The sequence below is a fragment of the Trichosurus vulpecula genome, chromosome 4 (assembly GCF_011100635.1).
Source record: "Trichosurus vulpecula isolate mTriVul1 chromosome 4, mTriVul1.pri, whole genome shotgun sequence".
Lineage (NCBI taxonomy): Eukaryota > Metazoa > Chordata > Mammalia > Diprotodontia > Phalangeridae > Trichosurus > Trichosurus vulpecula.
Window position 1 is genome coordinate 372,875,340 of NC_050576.1, and position 23,562 is coordinate 372,898,901.

Consider the following 23,562-nt stretch of genomic DNA (forward strand, 5'->3'; position numbering starts at 1 on the left):
ATATAGTTTGAGGCCTAGTACTACCAGTTACTCTCTGTTCCTACTTTTTTTCCATTGTCTTTCTTGGTAATTTTGAAATTTTAATACTCTAGAAGAATTTTTTTCAAACTCTGTAATGTAATTTTTTCATAGTTTGATTCATATGGCTCTGAATCAGTAAATACATTTATGTAGTATTGACATTCTTGTTGTGTTGGCCTACCCATGAACAATTAATATTTGTCAAGTTATTTAGATCTATCTTTATTTTTGTTAAGAGTCTTTAGAAGTTATGTTAATATGGTTCCTGTATGTGTATTAGTTGGTAGTCTTCCAAGTATTTTGGACATTCTATCGTTATTTTGAATAGATGTTCTCTTTTATCTTTTTGTGGCATATTTTGTAGGTACTATACAAAAAAAAGCTGATGACATATACATGTTCACTTTATATCCTACTATTTTGTTAAAGTTATTGGTTTAATTTTATTTTAGTTGAAACTTCTGTGTTTTGGAAATAAGCCATAATAATATCTGAAAAGTGATAATTTTGTTTTCTTTTTGTCTTTATTTAGAAGCATAATATTTTTATTTTTTAAAAATAGTATTTTATTTTTTCTAATTACACATAAAGACAGTTTTTAACATTCTTATTTTAAATAAAATTTTGATTTCCAAATTTTCTCCCTTTGCACCCTTCTCTTTCCCTAACTGTAAGCAATTTGATATAGGTTATATATGTGCAATCATGTAAAACCTATTTCCATACATAGTATTTTTCTTGTTTTATTGCTATAACTAACATTTTCTCGTTCTGTTACTTTTCAGTTGTGTCCAACTCTGTGGGACTCTTTTGAGGCTTTCTTAGCAAAGATACTGGAGTAGTTTGCCATTTCTCCTTCTCCAGCTAATTTTACGGATGAGAACCTGAGACAAATAGAGTGAAGTGGGTTGCCTAGGGAGCCAAAGCTATTAATTGAGGACAGATTTGAACTCAGGAAGATGAGTCTTTCTGACTTTAGGCCCAGCACCCTATCCATTGCACCATCTAGCTGTTCAAGCATTTTCTAGCATTTTATCAAATAATTGTCACAGTGGACATGCTTGCTTTGCCATGGATTTTATGGCTTTTGGCATATAATTCTGGCTCTGAGTTTTAGATAATATTTACCATATTAAGGAAAGATCTGTTTTCTCTTATGCCCTGTTTGGCATCTGTTGATTAGAGAGGGACAGCATGGAAGGAGAGACAAATAGTAGAGAGACAAATTAGCAGTCTACTGAAGTGGTGCTGGTCTGACTTGCTGAGGTCCTAAAGGGCCTAAATTGTGTGAATTGAGGGAAGGGGTTTATGTGATGGACAGTGATAGGTAGAATAGACAAGATTTGACTACTAATTTGATAAGAGAATTGAGGGAGGGGAAATATTCCATGATAACAGTAACTAATATTTATAATATATTTTCTTTGTAATGCTTTGCAGAATGATCAACTTATTTCTATTTATTTTAAGACAAACAGTCTTAAAATAACCCTATTATGAGCTTCAGTTCCTCAACCCACTCACCTCCCATGAATTACTTTTCTACCCAACCTCAGCCACACACAAAAGTGATTATATCCTTGATCTTGCCATCACACACAAATGTACCACTTCTATATTTAAGAATTAAGAAACCCCTGTCCTACTATAATTTATTGGCTTTTCACCTCTCAGAGGGAGGCCTTCCCTTATAAAATCTTAACTCTTTATTAGTACTGTAACATCTAATCCCTTCAATCTTAATTCAATGCTAATAATTCAGTTCCTCTAATCCTGATTTCTCTCTGAGTTCATCTCCCCTGCATTAGTCACTGTGTCCTCTTTTCCTCATCTTGATCCCTTGGTGAACCAGTTAAACTCTATACTGTTCCCTCTTGAATCCCTTCTTCACTCATCATATCTCCCATTACCCTTAACCAAGCCTCAGCCTTGGGTAACTCTCACCATTTGTTGTCTTCACCTCTACATGTGTTGATGTATAAAGGTGAAGAAAATTAAACAACAGTTCTAAGTGGGTCCACTACAGATTTGTCACATAGCCTCATCTGGGCTCTCACTGTTGTTAGGTAATCCTACTATACTTTTCTTATCTATTAACTCACTATCCTATTTCCCACAGCAACCTTTCTAAACCTCCTCAAACTCCCCTCCCCACTTTTCTTTTTTTTCTTTTTTTATGTATTAGTGATTTTATTTAGTATTTTAGTTTTCAACATTGATTTCCACAAGATTTTGAGTTACAAATTTTCTCCCCATTTCTACCCTCCCCTGTATTTCCAAGATGGCCTCGTTCCCCAGTCAGCCTTCCCCCTTTCACCCCACTCCCCCCCCCATCATTTCCCCTTACTTTCTTGTAGGGCAGGATAGACTTCTATGCCCCATTCCCTATGTATCTTGTTTCCTGGCTGCATGCAAAAAACAACTTTTTACTTTTTTAAGCATTTGCTTTTATAACTTTGAGTTCCAAATTCTCTCCCCTCTTCCCTTCCCACCCACCCTCCTTATGAAGGCAAGCAATTCAACATAGGCCACATGGGTATCATTATGTAAAACACTTCCACAATGCTCATGTTGTGAAAGGCTAGCTATATTTTCTTCCATCCTATCCTGTCCTCCTTTATTCAGTTTTCTCCCCTGACCCTGTCCCTTTTCAAAGGTGTTTGCTTTTGCTTACCTCCTCCCCCTATCTGTCCTCCCTTCTATCATTTCCCTTTTTTTTTTATCCCCTTCCCTTTACTTTCCTGTGGAGTAAGATATCCAATTGAGTGTGTATGTTATTCCCTCCTCAGGTTGAATCTGGTGAGAGTAAGATTCACTCATTCCCCCTCACCTGCCCCCACTTCCCTTCCAACAGAACTGCTTTTTCTTGCCACTTTTTTGTGAGATAATTTATCCCATTCTAACTTTCCCTTTTGCCCTCTCTCAATATATTTGTCTCTCACCTCTTAAATTCATTTTATTTTTTTTTAGATATCATCCCTTCATATTCAACTCATCCTGTGCCCTCGGTCTATATTCCCTTCAGCTCCCCTAATCCTGAGAAAGGTCTCATGAATTACAAATACCATCTTTCCATGTAGGAATGTAAACATAACAGTTCAACTTTTGTAAGTCCCTTTTCTTTCTTGTTTACCTTTTCATGCTTCTCTTGATTCTTGTATTTGAAAGTCAGATTTTCTATTCAGCTCTGGTCTTTTCATTGAGAAAGCTTGAAAGTCCTATTTTATTGAAAGTCCATATTTTGCCTTGGAGCATGATACTCAGTTTTGCTGGGTAGGTGATTCTTGGTTTCAATCCTAGCTCCATTGACCTCCTGAATATCATATTTCAATCCCTTTGATCCCTTAGTGTAGAAGCTGCTAGATCTTGTGTTATTCTGATTATGTTTCCACAGTACTCAAATTGTTTCTTTCTGGCTGCTTGTAGTATTTTCCCCTCCCCACTTTTACCTAAGGATTTTGTCTCATAGTTTACCGAAAAAATTGAGGCCATTCTCTGTGAACTCCCTTCTCTCTGTTCTTCTTCATCTCCTATCCCTCAAATGCTTTCTCACATGATGAAGTGGCTTTACTCCTTACCAAGGCAAACTCTAGCAAATTGCCATGTCTGTCATCCCTACTCTTTCCTTTATTTTCAATCTTTCACTTTCTAGTGGTTTATTTCCTACTGCCTACAAACATGCCCATGTCTCCCCTCTCCTGAAAAAAACTTTTACTTGTTTCTTCCATTCCCCTACACCTCTTCTGCCCTTTGTAGTTAAATTCCCCCAAAAGAGCATCTACAATAGGTGCCTTTACTTTCTTTCCTTTAGCTTTCTTCTTAACCCTTTTACATTCTGGCTTCTGACCTCATCATTTTTTCCTAAGGTGTTTTCTTGAAAGTTACCAGTAGTCTCTTTGTTGCTAAATTCAGTCCTCATTGTCCTTGACCTCTCTGGAGCATTTGACACTATTGATCACTCTCTCTTCCTCGTCGCTCTCTTCTCTCTAGGCTTTAGGGACACCACTTTCTATTGATTCTCCTAAGTATCTGACTGTTCCTTCTCAGTCTCCATTGATGAATCCTTTTCCAGATTATTCCTTCTAACTGTAGGTATCCCTCAGGGTTCTGTCCTGGGCCTTCTTTTCTCCCTCTACACTAATCCACTTGGTAATGTCATCAACTTCCATGGATTTAATTGCCATCTCTGTGCTGATGATTCTCACATCTACCTATCCTACCCCAACCGATCTCTCCTGGTCTCTCATCTTGCATCTCCAAGTGTCTTTTAGGCATTTTGAACCTGGATGTCCAATAGTCTTCTTAAACTCAACACGTCCAAAATGGAACTCATTATCTTTCCTTCTAAAATGCTCCACCACTCCTACTTTCCCTATTACTGTAGAAGGCAACACCATTCCCCTAGTCCCTCAGCTTTGCAATTTGACTCCTTGCTATCTTTCACCAAGCCCTCGTATCCCATTTGTTGGAAAAGACCTGTTAGTCCCCCCTTTGCAGCATCACTCAGATACGCCTCCTTCTCTCCTCTGACACTGCCATCACTCTTGTGCATGCCGTCGTCATCTCATGCCTTGATTATTGCAATAGCCTGCTGCCTCAAGTCTCTCCCCACTCCATTCCATCAGCCCCAATAGCGATTTTTCTAAAATTTTCTAAAATTCAAGTCTGATGTCATCCAGTGATTTCTAGTATGAAATAAAAAAGATGTTCTGTTTGGCATTCAAAACCCTCCCTCTTCTACCTTTCTGGTCTTACACTTACTCCACAATTTGTACTCTTTGAGCCAGTGACACTGGACTCTGGCTGTTTCGTGAGCAGAACACTCCCTGTCTTGGCTCTGGGCCTTTTCTTTGGCTCTCCCCCATGCTTGTAGTGCTCTCCCTCCTTTGCTCCTACTACTGATTGTCCCTGGCTTCCTTTTAAGTTCCAAATAAAATCCTACATTCTATATGAATATTTCTCCTACCCCTCTTAATTCCAGTGCTTTCCCTTTGTTGATTTTTTCCTATTTGTCCCATATGTAGCTTGCTTTGTATATTTTTGCTTATATGTTGTCTCTCCCATTAGATTGTGAGCTCCTTGAAGGCAAGGCCTGGCCTTTTCTTCTTTTTGTATCCCCAGCACTCAGCATAGTTGCCTGTCACATAGTAAGTAGGTTCTTAATAAATGTCTATTGATAGACTTACATTGATTGATTTTCTGGTTTTCGTTTCAGCAAGTAGATGAACAAAGAGGAGCTAATTCAACTGAATTAGGAGTTGGAGATTGTAAATGTGATGTGAAGGGTTTTGAACTTGGAAGGAAGAAACAGTTTGAATTTTTATTGGAGAAATTTAAAATTAAGGAAAAATTGAAAGAAAACAGTTTCTGGGTCCAAATTTTTATCTTTGAATATCACATAGGGAGAAAGGAGTAGGGGAATAAGATGACTTAATAAGAGAATGAACTTGTATAAGTTATTACAGGGTTATAATCTTAGAAGGAGAAATAGTTTGAATTTTGGAAGGATGAATTTTGGAGAATATGAGGAATAGCTAAAAGTTAAAAATTTGAATGGAGGCAAAAGAGCTCAGTCCAAAGGAGGACCCAGTCTGAATGATAAAATGGAGTGATAGGTATGTTTCCTACTTCTTACCAGAGAGATGATTCATTTAAAATTCATTGTGATACACATGTTTTCTTTTTTTTTTAATTTTAATTTTTATTATTTATTTAATATTTTTAGTTTTCAACATTGATTTCCACAAGATTTTGAGTTACAAATTTTCCCCCCCATTTCTACCCTCTGCCCCACTCCAAGATGGCATGTATTCTGATTGCCCCTTTCCCCGGTCTTCCCTCCTTCTGTCACCACACTTCCTCCCATCTCTTTTCCCCTTACCTTCTTGTAGGGCAAGATAGATTTCTATATCCCATTGCCTGTATGTCTTATTTCCCAGTTGCATGTAAAAACACCTTTTAAAAAAAAGCATTTGTTTTTAGAACTTTGAGTTTCAAATTCTCTCCTCTTCTCTCCCTACCCACCCTCCTTGAAAAGGCAAGCATTTCAACATAAGCCACATATGTATCATTATGCAAAACACTTCCATAATAATCATGTTGTGAAAGATTAACTACATTTCCCTCCATCCTATCCTCTCTCCCTTTATTCAGTTTTCTCCCTTGACCCTGTCCCTTTTCAAAAGTGTTTGCTTTTGATTACCTCCTCCCCCAATCTGCCCTCCCTTCTATCATCCCCCCTCTCTTATCCCCTTTCTCCCTACTTTCCTGTGGGGTAAGGTACCCAACTGAGTGTGTACGTTATTCCTTCCTTAAGTCAGATCCCATGAGAGCAAGATTCACTCATTCTCTTTTGCCTGCCACCTCTTCCCTTCCAATAGAACTGCTTTTTCTTGCCACTTTTGTGTGAGATAATTTAGCCCATTCTATCTCTCCCTTTCTCCTCCCAATATATTCCTCTCTCACCCCTTAATTTTATTTATTTAAAGATATCATCCCTCATATTCAACTATATATATATATTCCCTTCAGCTACCCTAATACTGAGAAAGGTCTCATAAATTACAAATATCATCTTTCCATGTAGGAATGTAAGCAAAACAGTCCAACTTTAATAAGTCCCTTATGATTTCTTTCTCCTGTTTACTTTTTCATGTTTCTCTTTATTCCTGTGTTTGAAAGTCAAATTTTCTATTCAGCTCTGGTCTTTTCACTGAGAAAGCTTGAAACTCTTCTATTTTATTGAAAATCCATATTTTGCCTTGGAGCATGATACTTATTTTTGCTGGGTAGGTGATTTTTGGTTTTAATCCTAGCTCCATTGACCTCCAGAGTATCATATTCTAAGCCCTTTGATCCCTTAGTGTAGAAGCTGCTAGATCTTGTGTTATCCTGATTATGTTTCCACAATACTCAAATTGTTTCTTTCTGGCTGCTTGCAGTATTTTCTCCTTGACCTGGGAACTTTGGAATTTGGCTACAATATTCCTAAGAGTTTTCTTTTTGAGATCTTTTTTGAGAGGTGATCAGTGGATTCTTTCAATTTCTATTTTGCCCTCTGGTTCTAGAATCTTAGGGCAGTTTTCCTTGATAATTTCTTGAAAGATGATATCTAGGCTCTTTTTTTGATCATGGCTTTAAGGTAGTCCAGTAATTTTTAAGTTATCTCTCCTGGATCTATTCTCCAGGTCAGTGGTTTTTCCAATGAGATATTTCACATTGTCTTCCATTTTTTCATTCTTTTGGTTCTGTTTTATAATTTCTTGATTTTTCATAAAGTCACTAGCTTCTACTTGTTCCAGTCTAATTTTTAAGGTAGTATTTTCTTCAGTGGTCTTTTGGACTTCCTTTTCCATTTGGCTAGTTCTGCCTTTAAAGGCATTCTTTTCCTCATTGGCTTTTTGGAACTCTTTTGTCCTTTGAGTTATTCTATTTTTTAAGGTGTTATTTTCTTCAGTATTTTTTGGGTCTCCTTTAGCAAGTCATTGACTTGTTTGTCATGGTTTTCTTGCATCACTCTCATTTCTCTTCCCAATTTTTCCTCTACTTCTCTTACATGCTTTTCCAAATCCTTTTTGAGCTCTTCCATGTCCTGAGACCAGTTCATGTTTTTCTTGGAGGCTTTTGATGTAGGCTCTTTAACTTTGTTGACTTCTTCGTGCAGTATGTCTTGATCTACTTTGTCACCAAAAAAAGATTTTGTTGTCTGAGTCTGAGTCCTTTTTTGCTGCCTGTTCATGTTCCCAGCCAACTACTTGACCTTGGAGCTTTTTTCAGGGTATGACTGCTTGTAGAGTAGAGAGTGCTTTGTCCCAAGCTTTAGGGGCCTTGATACAGAAACAAGGAGCTCTTAGCCAGAGATCACTAATAGGTATCTAAGAATGTCCTTGCCTGCTTATACTCTTTGACCCAGAGATATGGCCTAAAGAGGTCAGAAGTAAACATAAATATCCAGTTTACACCAACATATGTTTACTAGCAATTTAGTAGTAGCAAAGAACTGGAAACAGTAGATACCCATTGATTGCCTCCCATCTTGACCTATATTTTTATACTTTTATATTTATTTATTTTATATTCATTATTTATTTTATATTTATACTTTTGTATACCTTTATGTTTATTCACTTTATATTTATATACATATATTTATATTTATGTATATAAAGAATATTTAGATTTATGTATTCAAATAATATGTATATATACTGATAGATAATATGTATATATACTGTCAACAAATGAATTAGGTTTTGTGTCCACATTTTAATTTCTCTCAAGCTGGCAACATGCATTACATGGGAGTTACAGTTCAGGACTGGGCTCCCGTAAGGGGGCCAGTGCAGAGCTGTCTTGATTTGGGGTGCCCAGTTTATCTGCCTTTTCCTCAGGGGCTGATATCATCCCATTATAATTTACCTCTGGGCAGAGAAAATACCTCTTCTGTGAGACCACCCTCCAAACTCTCAGCTTTGGGCAGTCTGTGCAGAAGAATCTGTCTCCACCCAAGCCTGAGCAGCTTCGAATGCAATCTCATTATCAGTAATTACCTGCTAAAGGAGACTGAACTTTGGAAGGGGGTGGGGCTGGGGGGGAAACTCTGAGTCTCCAAGATACTGATTACTAAGATTTAAAATAATTTTTCACATCCCCCCATCTGATTCTAATGAGAGGCATAGCCTTCTCAATGAATCACTAACTGAAATCGTCAACACTTCATCAAGAGTTTTGAGAGTTAGGATGGGTAACCATATAGGAGGAGGGGAAGGGGAGAAATTGATCCATGTATTGACAAATCAAAGGGAGTAGTCCTCTTAGTAAGTAAATAGACCATAGAGAGATAAAGATGCTAGGGGAAAAAGTAAACAATAAATCAGTTGTCCATGAAAGGTTCAGGAGACTTATATACCTGTCTGGTTTTTGGGACATCTTCTAATGAAGTTTTCTAGTCTGTGTGATTTAAGCAGTCTCCAGCAGACTGTCTTTTTAAGACTCCTTGTAATGAGATAATATTTCTTTGTTAAAATCTCTTACAAAACTGATCTTAACACAATTTTAAATTATTTTTCCAATAACCAGGTCAAATAATGAAAGATAACTCAACCCATATGTTTCTATTATTATAAAGTCAAATTTGAAACCTTGGCCAATTGTCAGGTTGATATATTTAAGAAACTCAAATAAAAACAAAAATTAGAACCCAGTTTTTATATTTCACATTAATTCATTGCCCCATTAGGAGGATGAGATTCCACTAAGGAATTAATAACTGATTCCAATACATACATACATTGAGTGATCAATTTTAAAATAGTACATATTGAGTAATAAAGCAATTCCAACTTCTCTGGTCATGTTCAAACAAATAACCCTTAATTAAAGTGGATGCTTTTTTTTTTTTTAAAAAAAGCATTTATAAGCCAGATCACAAGGTGTTCTTTTTCTAAAATTAACTAATTGTAACAGAACTGAGACAGGTATGATATTAACTAAGTAACAGAATAATATCCTGGTTTAACAAGTCCTTGACCTAATTATCTCCATACCATTATGAGGAATTAAAGGATTCTAACTTATACATGAATACATACTAGTAACAGAGGTCAAGGCCAAATAATTAGTTATTTAGACTAAAATTCTAGGCCAAATAGCTCAATCTTATACTTGCATCTTATTATAGTAACTCAGGTGTTCCAGTATCAATCTATTATTTAATATTGTTTTTACAAAACTTTTTGATTATCGAAAATTGCCATAAAAGAATAAGGACATCACTGTAATAAGGCAACAATGTTCCCTCACTTCATGTCAATTCCAGGCAGAAGTTATGTAGATGACTAATTGCATTGAGCCAGGCTTAGAGTCAGCCAGGTGGTATATTTGTATTAGGGAAATTGAACCAGGAGAATCCTACCTCAGTTCATGCAGAATAGTCATTCTACCAACTTTTCCCATGAGAACACTCTCTGCAGTTCATAGACCCCATCGGGTTGCTGGCATCATGGACAGTGGCTCAGTAACATTCCTTGATAATCACACCTGTAGTCAGACTCAGAATAACTTCAGTTGACAGTCCCATAAGGTGCTGAATCAGCAAGTTCCGATAATCAGAGTTTCACATATGTGACTGTCTTCCCATAAAAACACTACTGCTCTCAGAATCCCTTAGACAATGGGAACATTTTTAAGGTGTCTTAAGTAGTTTGCATACACATTCCTACATGTGTTCTAGTTCTTGATTAAATAACAAGCATTAGTAAAATAAAATTTCCCATCGAGATAACACAAGACAGTTCATAAGTTACAACTGTGATAGATACGCATCTCTGTTTCTCAAGCTTATTTACCCTCCTCTAACTATATTCAATGTGAAAGCATGAGATACTTTAGGAATTGAATCTTATACATATGATAAGTTCAAACACTAATTTTAACTCTTATTTAGGCCATTGAATGAATTCAGATCAAAACAGCAAGATCCTTCCCAATTACAGCTCATTACAGGAATTTAGAGGCTTTAGTATTAATCACTAGCCTTAGATCACTGATGGTACTTCCATTGAGCTTGAAAATGGAAATTTAGCAGGACTTTTAAAAATCACACAAAAGATTTTGCAGAACTCTTCCTCATAAAAGTATTTCCCTGTCTCAAAAACAGCTTATAATTTATCCTGATGTTACTATAACAAATTAAATTCTTAGTGAAGTCTTAATTTTCATAAGTGAAAGCCAAATAATTTTGGCTGAAACTTCCCTTTTAATATAGATAAAACTTGGAAGTTTGTGATTCCTTAAATTACAGTACTTTAGAATATTATAACACATGGTCAGATATGTACTAACAGCTTTCTGACCCATTCATAATTTTTTTTTTCTGACAGTACAATTCTCAATCTAACATCTAGATTTTAAGAGAAATTGCTTTTCTAACAACATAGATGATACAATTATTACCAAATTACACACTAAGGAAATTTAGAAATATAATACCATTGACAATTATTGTGTATTTAAACTTGAAACAAAACCAATTAATTACCAATCAGGTGACCTTATTTTAGTCAGGTATGCTTCCAAATTTCTTTACATGGAAAATCATTCATCTCATCACCATTGGTATACTGATCACATCTAAGAAAACCCATATAAAGTTACCAAGTATAAAGCAATTACATTGTCCTTCGTCAAGCACTGTGCCAACCACTTTTTGATCATGTGCTCCTCATAACACATCTGGGAAGTAGGTTCCATTATTATCCCCTTACAGAACAGTAAACTGAGGCGATTAGAACAAATTTCTTAATGCCAAATAACAATAGCTTTTTGTGCTTAATCCTGTTAGGAAGAGCACTCTTAGATGCTGTTCTTATTCCTTCAGGTCAGATTTTGACTTAAATCAAATCTGGATTTATAATCGCTAATGATAAACATTTTAAGTTTTTAAAAGTCCAATACTCTTGGCCCTTTAAGAAAAAATATTATGCACAAATTCATATATTCCCTTATAAAGGCACATGATGACAATTCCCAGCTCCAAATGCTTTTTCCTTTATTTCCTTAAATAGCTGAAGTCTTGTCTCCTTTGAGACTTATCAGGTAAAGAGCTGCCTTAAGCATTCCTGCTCCCCATTCCCATTCTCCTGGGAATTTCAGGCTGTATATACTAGGAAATGCATATACAGTTTTATAAACAGTTTGAAATCACACCTGTTATCATCAGGTTAGCTTAAAATGTGCTGGGCCAATATTCTAAGACGAGGTTGTGCTGTTGCTTTTAGCCCATGCCGCCAAAAAGACCTAAGGAATTAGATTTAATGCTGACAGAGTGTGGTCAGTTTCCCCAGGCAGAAACCTCCAGAGCTTCCAGAGTTAATTAATTGAACAGAGCATGGAAACATTTTAAGATTTTATATAATAATCTCAAATCACAGTAACCAGTATCTTTACCATAGCCAGTATTTATGCCATGTTAGATTTAATAAGGCCTTTCTACAGATTTATCCTGAAAGGCAGGTGGACATAATTCCTTCTAACCCCCTGTAACTTTGTCTGTTTGTTTTCAAATTAAGCTACAAAATTTTCATTTTCAATCATTCTACTTAAAACAAAATCAAACTTCCTTACACCCTTTCAACCTGATTAAACCATCTGAAGCTGGCACAAGGGCACCCAGCCCAGGGTGGGGGGGGGGGTGGTTCAGCATTTGGAGCATATGGGCTTGCTGTTGCCCAGCCCATCCCTTTTGCTCCCCAAACAATTTTTTCCCTCTACCTTTCATATTTTCACTTAAGCCTTTATTTCTCTTTCCTGATCTTTCAAAACCCATTACTTAGACCACCTCCACTTTACTTTACATTCCAAATTAAAAATCATATTCACCCCAATTTTATCCTGCTTCTCTGCACCTATTAGAATCTGGAGGGAGTTAATAATTTGTAACTCAGGAGAGCTGTATTTCTCTCATACCCTTCAGAAACAGCTTTTATAATGTTAGTATGCATCTTAAAGCTATGATAGAAAAGCCCTGATCAAAGTGTCTTAAAAGACAGAAAAACCCTTATTTTTGCAGCTTTAAACATATTACCCTCTTATTGGATACTTTGGCAGGAGGACTACAAAGACAGTTTTCTAGATTTAATTTAAACATAATCTACAAACTTTAGCTTTGGATCTAATTAAACCTGAATTCAAACTCAGCTTTTCTCAACCTTTGCTATCTTTGGGCTGCTTACTCTGTCTAGATCCTTATCAGTAAAAGGCTGCTTGCTGCTGGCTCATTTCACCTTCTAACAAACTTCTGGGAGAGTCTTATGCTGCTTTTTCAGTTCCACTACGTATTATGTAACTTTATTCTTGCAACCCCAACTTGGCCCATGTTGGGACCCCCTCCCAAAAAAAGTCTTAATCTCTTGCTGAAAGCCTAAGGTGAGAGTTATTTCCCAATGTTCTCTCCAACTATAGACCTTAGAAGTTCCTTAGAAGTTTTTCTAGCTGCATTTTAAATTTTTTAGCATGAACATGAAACATGACAGTCAGAGATACAGACGTACAGAATAATGAGACAGTGACAAGACAGAATGCAGAAATCCAATTTCTTGTTGGCTTTTTAGCTTAGTTTGTTTTCAAGATAAACTAATTTGGAATTAGAATTTACTTGTTTTAGAATTAGACTGGTCAAATTCAGAGTAATTTGCTTTTGAGATATATTAATCTGGACCAGTCAGAGGAGCCCCAAAGGGGCCAGCATAATTCAGGATTATCTTTAGTCCTTGGACACCAGCGCTGACAATGTTTATGGTCATCAGATTGACAGCGAAGAGGCAGCAGTTTTTTTGTATTTGTTTCCTCAGTGACCATCAGTGTCTGGCACAGAGTAAGTACTTAAAAAATACTTGTTATTGTAGTTGATTAATATGAGGAATGTAGAAGATCCTGGGAAAACTTATCTGAACAGATACAATGTGATTTAAACAGAATTAGGAAAATGATACACACAATTGTTACAAGAAAATAAACGGAAAGAATAGCAGCTGAGTATAGATGTGGGGCAAGGAAGAATATGGAGTTTAAGATTATAAAGTCACAAATCTCAGTTGTTGGTGGGATGGTTGTAACCTGAAATAGGTAAGTTGTCAGGGGGTAGTGTTGTCAGTTTTTAGGGGAAGATAATGAGTTCTTTTGGGGACATGTTACGTTTGAAAAACCTATGAAACCATGAATTTGAAATGTTCAATATGCAGTTCAGTCAAGATTATGAAGAAAGCAAAGTGAATTAGCATTTGGGTGATAGACTGGAAAGACTGGTATTGAGTGAGTTACTAAAGGTTGTCATGAGGATGTAGACTAATTTCAGGAAGTGTGAGGCAGAGAGAGGAATTTCAGAGTTAAGAATTGGAGGTAGCACAACTATTGTTACTTTTCAGAACTAAGGTATATCTATGTAGGTTGCTGACATAGTAAATTTGCAGGTTTTGCAAGTTTAGGAAGTTGAAGAATTGGGAGATCGAGTTGTTTGAATGCCTTTCACTTTTTATGTTGTCCCCATGTATGAAGATCTCTCCTTGGAGAGAAGTACTGAACCAGATACTCAATTCCTTGAAAAAGGACAGAGTGACCTCAACAGGTCACTGAGCAAGGATCTGAAATGGATAATAAAGCCAGATGAGCCATGGCTTCTTTTGGTCCCCTTTCTTCAGCCAGCATGTTTCCTGAGCCCATGTAGTTGCACATTGATATTTGATACCCTCCCTGTGGGAAGACAGGCAACACCAGGATTGGCTTGGTCTCTATAATTTTATCCTTAAGATAGCCTCTGCTTTTAAGCCACTTAAATCTTCATGCCTCTGAGCCTTTGGGAATCTTTCTGGTTGAAGGAGGTGACAAAGGGGGCTGGGCCAGATGTGTTTTTATGCACATGACACACTTATGGGGTCTTAGCCTACATGAATTTGGAGAATCCTTCATCATACAGAGTCATACAGAGCTCTAAGAGATAGACTTCTTATATAGAAAGGTCATTTAACAAGTTCAAAAGTAAAACAAGCAAAAGCATTAAAATTTATCATACTTAACAACTGCAAACATTTCTTTAGAGTCTCTATATTGAAATATACTTCTTGTAATTCTTTTGCACTTTTGGTCATAAGTTGTGACTAATTTAAGTTATTTATTTGGCTACTCCTTTTGCCTTCCAATGTGCTATGTTCTGGGGGGCATGAGTGAGGGAGCATTTGTCACTGGAGAGTTTGGCCACGGGAGAGTCCAGGCTAGGCAGAATATGCTAGAGATCAAGGGTATTTAATGATTGAGCAGCTGTTCCACAGGACACAATGGATATGGAAGGAAGAGGAGGAAGAGGTATTAGTAGATGGATTTGAGAGACTGGAGAGGGGGTAGTTGCCCCTAGAAGGTAGTGACTCTGAATCCCAAGGATTAGGGGAAGGGAGGTACAAACTTGTTAAATATGGGTACAAGTTGGTTGGAACATTTACCTTCCACAATCTTGGTGAATGAGTGGGAAAGGCAATGAATGATTAAACCAAGAACTGAGTTAAAAGATTAGTTTCCATATTTAATCTATTTATTTAAGAAAGACCTTTTGGAAGGGAAAAGGATCTATTTTGTATGAAAATGTTTATAGCAGCTCTTTTTGTGGTGGCTAAGAATTGGAAATTGAGGGGATACCCATCAACTGGGGACTTGATAAACAAGCTATGTTACATGATTATGATGGAATATTATTGTGCTGTAAGAAATGTCAAGCAGGCTGATTTCAGAAAATCCTGGTACGATTTACATAAACTGATGCAAAGTGAAGTGAACAGACCCAGGACAACATTGTACAAGAATTGTAAATCACTTAGCTCTTCCCAGCAATACAGTGATCCAAGACAATCCCAAAGGACTCATGATGAAACATGCTGTCCGCCTCCAGAGAAAAAACTTACATTGTCTGAATACAAACTGAGACGTATTCTTCCTTCCTTCCTTCCTTCCTTCCTTCCTTCCTTCCTTCCTTCCTTCCTTCCTTCCTTCCTTCCTTCCTTCCTCCCTTCTTTCTTTCCTTCCACCCCCCCCTTGTCTTCTCATACAAAATGACTAATATGGAAATGTTTTACATGACTGCACATGTAATAATAACAATAATAATAATACAGAAAGACCTTTTTGTCCTTGACCAAGTCAAACTTCAAGCAAGGAAGTCTGGAAATGCTGTTTTTTAGAGCTGAGATATGTTATTTCTTGATATATTCATTTTTACTAAAAAGGAGATTTTTAATATGTTTCCACAGCATGGCACTGAACAAGGAAATTAATTTAGGCAATATTGTCATTTTTTTCTTATTGACTGTGCTTAGCTATGAGCAATTAATATTTGCCCACTTTTTTAGGTCTGTATTTCTGCAGATTGTTTTGTAGTTGTAGTCATATACTATTTGTTTGTGTTTTGGTAGGAAGACTTCCAAATATTTTATAAATTTTGTACTCATTTTGAATGGATTTTCTCTTTCTATTTCTTTTTTGGTGGCTTTTATTGATTTTAATCAGAAATACTGATTATGTAATATGGATTTATTTTATGTCTTCCAAATTTGTGGAAATTATTGTTATAGTTAATTTTAGTTGACTCTAGGGTTTTCTAAGTAAAAACCCCCACACTTCTGAAACTTTTGCAATTTGGCACTTTTGCCACTACTCTGTTGTAATAGCTCAATACATATTTGTTCATATATCTAAATCCAGTGGGTTGTGTTTTTTTTTCTCCTGTCTTCTTCCTTGACTTCTCAGGTTTTGATACATTGAATGATAAATGGGTGTTGAGTGAGTGAATATACCATTTGAGTATCTTCTTTTCTGATGCTTTAAACAGTATTCCCTAGGCTTTTCTTTCCCCCCTTTTTCTCTTTCTTTACTGTCTCTTTTGCTAATTTTATCTACTGCCATGGCTTCATTGAACATCTTTATGTAGATTCTTCTCATATTTCTATCACTGTACCTCACTTCTTACCAGATTTCTAGTTTTAAATAACTAACATATCTACATGAATGTCCTTTAACCTCCATCACATCTAAAACAGAATTTATCTTCTCTCTTAAATATATCCCTTCCCTGTGCTTTCTTTCTGTTAATATCATTATCTTATCGTTATTGTTACTTTGAGACAGAATTATACAAACAGTATTATATATCCTATTAACTCTTTGTCCTTGCAGTCCACCAAAACTCTTATCCTTTTTTTTCTAAAGGAATTGCTTCTTGCCACACCTCCTCATCTCATGTAAGTGAAAATAACTAAAACAAACAAACATAAAAGTTTATAATTACCCACAGCAGATTTCATTTTATTAGATTTGATCTCATGTTCTAACCTATTAGAAACTTTTTGAATCTTATCTTCTAGTATCTTAGCCATCCCAGCTGGCTGTATTTTCTTCAAATTTGATAAACATTCTAGCTATGCCTTTAGTTCAGTAATTGATAAAAATGTTAAACAGCACAAGGCTAAGTATAGCATCCCTAAGAAATTTCAATGGAGACCCCCTTCCAATTTTTCATTGAACCATTAATGACCACAATTTGGTTGTTGACCATTGTACCAATTCTGATTTCCTGGAACTATACTGTTGTCTCTCCCTGGTTTCCCCCATTGATTCACATTGTTCCCAAGTATCACTTGACTTGGTCAGATGCTTTGTTTTATGTACAGTTTATCTTGTTTACTTTTTAATCTGTATTCATTTAATTATTTGACAAGCACCAATTATATTATTTTTAAAGGTATATTGATTTCAAAAGTTTTGAAATTATTTCCATAAATAATTTTGTAAGGTTTGGGCATATTACAATAACAGGCAGTGATGCCATTTAATTTGGAAGATAATGCTACTTTTTGACCCTAATATTAGCAGTAATCAAAAATGTTCTGAAAATACAAGTTGATATTTGAAAACTATTAAAGTTTACTTTCCCAGCAAGGTAGTCAAAATAGCCCAGAACATTTAATGACATTATAAGTAAACCAATGATATAAGAAGTTTATCTAAAAATGAATTTTAAAGTCCATATAATTTTGTTATTCTTTAGTGTTATTTTAGGAAAATGTTCGTTTCAGTTTTTTAAAGAAATTTATTAACAGAAATTGTCATGTTCTAGGTATTGTTACTTGTGTCAATGAAGATATTTAGAAAGTTAAATTTTATAGAAAGATGTTTATAAATTTTGTATTTCTTTAAAAAGGTAATTATAAATTACCCATTATGGTTTGTCTGCAAATGAACTTGCTGGGTTCCGTTATTTATCTTAAGGTAGCAAATTAAAAAAAATATATATTTAATTTTCTTTTTTTCTTTCTTGAATTCTGTTTTGCAAATATACCATTAATTTGCAAGAGAAAAGAAATGTAAAAGTTTCCTTCTTGGCTTACAATCCTGGCTCTTCATCAGTCATCACTCTTCCTGCATTTTGTTCTAGAGGCTCTAATTGTCTGCATTTGGCAGGTTTAACACTTCCTGACAGAGAGGCTATTAAGGGGAAGTATTCTCGCATAACTGTCACTGGCAGGAACAAAGAACCTTCAAACTCAATGTGTGGAAACCACTAACATTCTTAAATGACCCTTTTCATGCATTTTTATCCCTTCAAGCTAAATTTTGGAGAGTGCCTGGTTAGGGGAAAACAGTAAGGTATAATAAAACAGTAAACCTTGATTTTTTTTGGAAGAGGATGATGGGTGGGTGGTAGAGAGAGAGAGAGAGAGAGAGAGAGAGAGAGAGAGAGAGAGAGAGAGAGTGAGTGTGTGTGTGTGTGTGTGTGTGTGTGTGTGTGCATGTGTGTAGATTTATCTCTGACTTGAAAACAATTGTTATTTGGAAAATCTCATTAGCAGACCTGACTGCTTGGAGTAAAAAGACTTAAAACTGATGTTGCTTTCAGGACTGCTTTGAACTTAACAAGCACCTATTTGTGGAGCAGACTAGCTAATGAAAGGAAATTAAATTTTCTGACAACTTCCCCTGCCAGCCTCCTTATTCTTTAGTGGCTGTTATTAGGTACTGAAGACTTTAAAGAGGATTTTGTTTTATTCTTAGACATGAATGAGCCAGATATGACCATTTTCTCATGTTTTTAAAAGTAAAATAAAATAAAAATTTGATGAAGTTGTTTTTAAAGAAAGGGTTTTAAAAAGATCAGGTTTCTATATAATGTGCTTGTCAACTTCCAAAATTGCCTGCTGGTGAGTTTTAGTCTCATATTTGTGTATTTGAATATTGTTAAATTTTAACAGATTTAGAGAGTTGTCAGATTTGATTCTTGTGATAGTGTTATCAATGGAGTTTCTGCTTTGCTTTACTGGAAATATATCTGTCATGTTAATGTTGGTTTTATGCGATGATAGTATTTGATACTTGAGAATCCCCTTATGCGCATATTTATTATGTACTTACAAATTTTTAGAAGACCAGTGCTTTTTAGCCCCTGAAATTAAGTAATAATAGCGCTTCTAGTGGAAAATAACTAGAAGTGGATTGTGTTTTGTAAAGTTTCTCTCCCCATCCCTTTTCCTGTTAATTAATTTTTTCCTTCTCAGTATGGTATGAAGCCAGGTATTCACATGCTGCAATAAGAAATGAATACCAAAGACTAAATGCATGTAAAAAGAGGAAAAGCGTATAATTTGGGAAATTGAAAAAAACATTAGTTGCATTTCTGAGAACAGATAATATCTACAGATATTAGAAATTTTATTTTTAATTTCTAGATAATCTGTTGTGCTCCTCCCAAACAATAGAGGATCACCTCCCCCTGCTGACAACATTGAGGAAAACATGACCCAGAAATACCAGAGAAGACAGAAACAAGCTGACTGTAGACAAGCTTTAATGATCCGATTTATGAATCATTATTGATTGTAAACTTCCAAATTCTGCCATTAAATTCCTGCAAGTGTACTCAGTCATTTAGTTATTCTTGTAGTGCTTCCTTTCAGCTGATTTCAAACTGCTTTGAGTTTCTCAATATAATAATGATGAGGTAGAATTTACATTCCACTTATGGTATTAATTTTACATTCCTCTGAATGAAAAGGGTCAGAAGGTTGTAAAATTGAACATTAAATGAATCTGAGGAGACAGTAGTGCAATATATGACTGCCCTAAGGACATTGTGCAATGGCTGATGGGATTAACGTTGAGTCTCATTTCCTGCTTTTACAGGATGCAGATGAAGCTGTCAGAATTGCAAGGGAAATTGGTAAGTCCTTAAATTAGCTATGGTGGGATTTGCATGCCTCTCAGTAGACATAGTTGACTAAATTAAATATATTATAAGCAATCTCTATAGAACAAATAGTGGTTTAATACTTTTAAGTTCTTTTATTACTTTTCTGACTGAGAGACTATCTAATAATTAGCTACCTTTTATCAATATACTGAGCTTGAAAAGAGACTTTTACTCAGATTTTTTTTCCCCTGGATCCAAGATGTAATCATTAGGTAATTAAAAGAGAAATTATTTTTTGTACTTTTGATATTGGATATACTATTAATTCCTATAGCCATAGATGAAGGACAGTTTAGTAAGAGACCAATATGATCATGGTGAAAAATAAGAATTTGAATAGTGCAGTTTATCGATTGATTTTTAATTTTATTACTTTGAAGTTCTTTTGGTAAACACATCACAAAATACGTATTTTAATGTATATCACTTTACTTAATCATGGGGTCATTGTAATAAAAGGGAGTTAGTTAATATTTCAGGGTATAATTCAGTTTCAAACAAACATTTCCTGAATGTACAAGAATGCATTCTCAGTATGGTTTTTTTTTTAATAAATCTGTATACAATACTATAATTGTATTGTTTGGCAAAAAGATCCTGAGAAGTCCCATTTTGTGTGTGTGTGTGTGTGTGTGTGTGTGTGTGGTTTGCTAGTAGATCCAGGCTGGTGTACAACGAGCTCCTTAGTTCTTGAGCCTTCAACTTGGGGTTGGGTCTTTATTGTTAGTCCCTTGCCTAGAATGGGAGTAGGAATGTAAGAGAGCTGAACCAGTTATTAATTAGTGTCCAGAAACTGTCCTAATCGAATAGAGTTAAGAATTTAAAAATTTTTTAGACTCTGACATATAGGTACTCTAAGAGTAATAAAGATCTGATTTAATAATTTGTTAGTATTTAGACACTGGAACCACTGCTTTAGCTCTATTTTTTCTCTCCATTCAGAATGTACTCCAGCCAGTAACCAAACTGTTTTGGGATGATAGTGCCACTTTGAGGCCAATTTGAGGAACTATCTGACCTAATATTTACCCTCTTTTTTTCTTCCTTGGAGAAAATGTACACTTTTTTTGAGGAGAGTGTTTAATTTACTCCACATTAGATAACCTTTGTATATTTATCCCTACCCTTTCTCTTTTCCTTTTTTTTTTCCCAGTACTTCCCAAGTTACCTTAAGACTGTAATTTTCAAACTTTCTGATCTTAGGACCTCTTTACACTCTAAAAAATTATTGAGTATCTCCCAAAAAGCTTTTATTTATGTGGATAATATCTGTTAATATTTTTCATATTAGAAATTAAAACATTTTAGTATTATGAAAATAGTTTTGATCTAGCAGCCCCACCCCTCTCCTTCAAGTACTCATAGGACCCCCAGAAGTTATTGGATCACACTTTGAGAACTGCTGCCTTCAGGAAATATCTCTCCCTTGCTTGTTTTATGCTTCCATTTTCATTTGTGGACCAAAAAAAGGAAAAATTATGTCTCTTAATTGTAAGAGTAGTGCTAACGGTGATAATATGTTTATATTAGGTAATAGGAAGGCTGCAGGTTTTGAAGAGAAATTAGACATAATAAAACATTGTTATCAGTCTGTGAGATTACCCATGAAGTCCCCTTCAAAATCTACCAAAGTCACTACGTTGCTGCTTATTTTTCTCTAAGCACCAGCATTCCAAGTAAATAAAAAAATAATTTTCTCATTCAAGTATATCTTTTGTTTAATCCTTAGCATTACAGAGAACTATTTCCTACTATTTTATTTCACTACATTATGGGTTAAATAGGTCTTTGTGATCTTGCTCAGAAATCTAAAAAAAAAAAAAACAAAAAAAAAACTTAAACCAAATTATACTATTGCTTCTATGAGAGAATGTTTTCTGAGTTCCAGACAATTAATTTGCGTGCTTTTGGAACACTCTACTCGGTGAGGGAAGCAGGGTAGCGCAGGGGAAAGACTATTGGATCTGAGTCCTTTTTTTTTTTTGCTTTTTACTACTGGTGTGACTGGGTAAGTCATTTAACCTTTGGTTGTATGCTTCCTTATGTGTAAAATGAGGAAATGGGATTAAATGATTTCTAAAGATCCTTCCACATCTAGGTCAGACATCCTGTGATTGATTGTAAGTTAGGTACCATTTCAGTATCAGATTTATTAACATTTTATCTCCATTTTTTTCATGTGTTTTTTCTCACCTCCTGCATCCCTTCCTTTTGCCATGAGGTTTTCCTTCTCAGCTTAACTGGGGCTAGTAGATAGTTAAAATGTAAAAATTCTTGGGTTGCTTGTCACTGGATCAGGTAAAGACAAAGAGGAAGCAGGCTCCGTTGGAAAGAACACAAGGCTGTAGGCTCCAGTCCTGACTGAGCCACTTACCAGACCTGCCACATTGGCAAGTTAATTAATGTTTTTGAACCTCTATTTTCTTATCTGTGAAAGAGAGAGAGTAACATTTTCACTGCCTCCCTACCTTACAAGGCTGTTGTAATGTTCAAATGTGATCTTGTAAAATGAAGATAATGATATTTTGTACTACTTACTCAGGGTTGAAAGGTTAAATGAGGTGATGTTCATAATGTGAAATGTTAGTTATTGTTTTTAGTAAGTATTCTAACACTCATGCTGTTTTCCTCTGTCCTTTTCTTCTTCTCTTAGCTTGGGGAAGAAGTAGGAGGAAAACAGATGGCAGAAAGTGGCCATGAGAGGCAGCTGGGCAGGAGTAAAGAAATAAGAGCTTTTTTCTTTTCCATACATTGGCAAGCAGCCCTCTTCTTAGAGGAAACAAAAATCAGTGAGCTAGGGTTATCATAGCTGTTCAGCGTTTTATGTTTTACACCTAAACATTTAAGTGTAGCTGAAATTCTAAATATAAATTCAACTTTTGTTAGGGGTGTTTCTGATGCCAATGGCCTCTTACTTCAGATTTAGTGTTGGGGCAAAATGAGGTACTTGTATGTTTTTGAACAGTTAACAAAAAGAGGTTTACTCAGTCCTAATATAGCAAGGATATGCAACAGAGATACTGTGGTACTTAGGTTTGGTAGACACAACTTTCTTCACCTTCGTACCAACACGTGTCTGCCCAACAGGGCTGGGTGTGGTGACTTGTGTGGTCTTTATTCATCCACTAAATCTGAAGGGCACTGATCCCATGCGGGTGGGAGCTTTTATGCTTTTCCATGAACAGGAAGCCACATCAGTACAACCAGTGGCCACCTGGAAACCATGGCAAGGAAGTCAGAGCATGAGTCTTTTTTGGAAAAGGAGGGAAGAATCAATAATTTGCTCTGTCATCTTTTACGGAAATCTACTCTAACAGTATTGGTCCTATCATACAAGCTTTCCATTACTTTCAAATCAGTCCCATATATCTTTAGACTTAGTGCTTTCTGTCTCACAAACAAAATATGCCCAGAGCCTGACTTAAGACAACAATCTCATGCTCTGAACATCTAGGAATTACTGAAGGAAGAAAGATATATTAGTGTGACACTTTTGCAACACATGCCGTGCAAACTGTCAAGTTGTGTGTTTTTTGGCTTTGGGACTGCCTTTATAATCCTAAAAGATCATAACAGCACTGTATATATTATCCAGAGGAAGTTGAATGCAGTAACTGAGTTGGCCACCAGGTGGTGTGTTTCATGGGCTATTGATCTAGTGGTTTCCTCAATTTTGTTATTGCACATGTTTGGGATAATCTTCCTAAAAAGCTACAGTTTTCCTATTGGCCACCAGGCTCTTAGTCTTCAGATATTTAAAG

The 23,562-nt window shown here is 35.7% G+C and overlaps 1 protein-coding gene across 1 annotated transcript in view; it reads left to right on the top strand.

The window, feature by feature from the left end:
• Positions 1 to 23,562, top strand: part of PCCA (propionyl-CoA carboxylase subunit alpha) — a 515,891-nt gene that overhangs the window by 142,655 nt on the left and 349,674 nt on the right. The window contains exon 8 of the mRNA XM_036753355.1: positions 19,735 to 19,771. Coding sequence (XP_036609250.1) covers positions 19,735 to 19,771 — 37 coding nt within the window. The remainder of the gene's footprint in view (positions 1 to 19,734; positions 19,772 to 23,562) is intronic.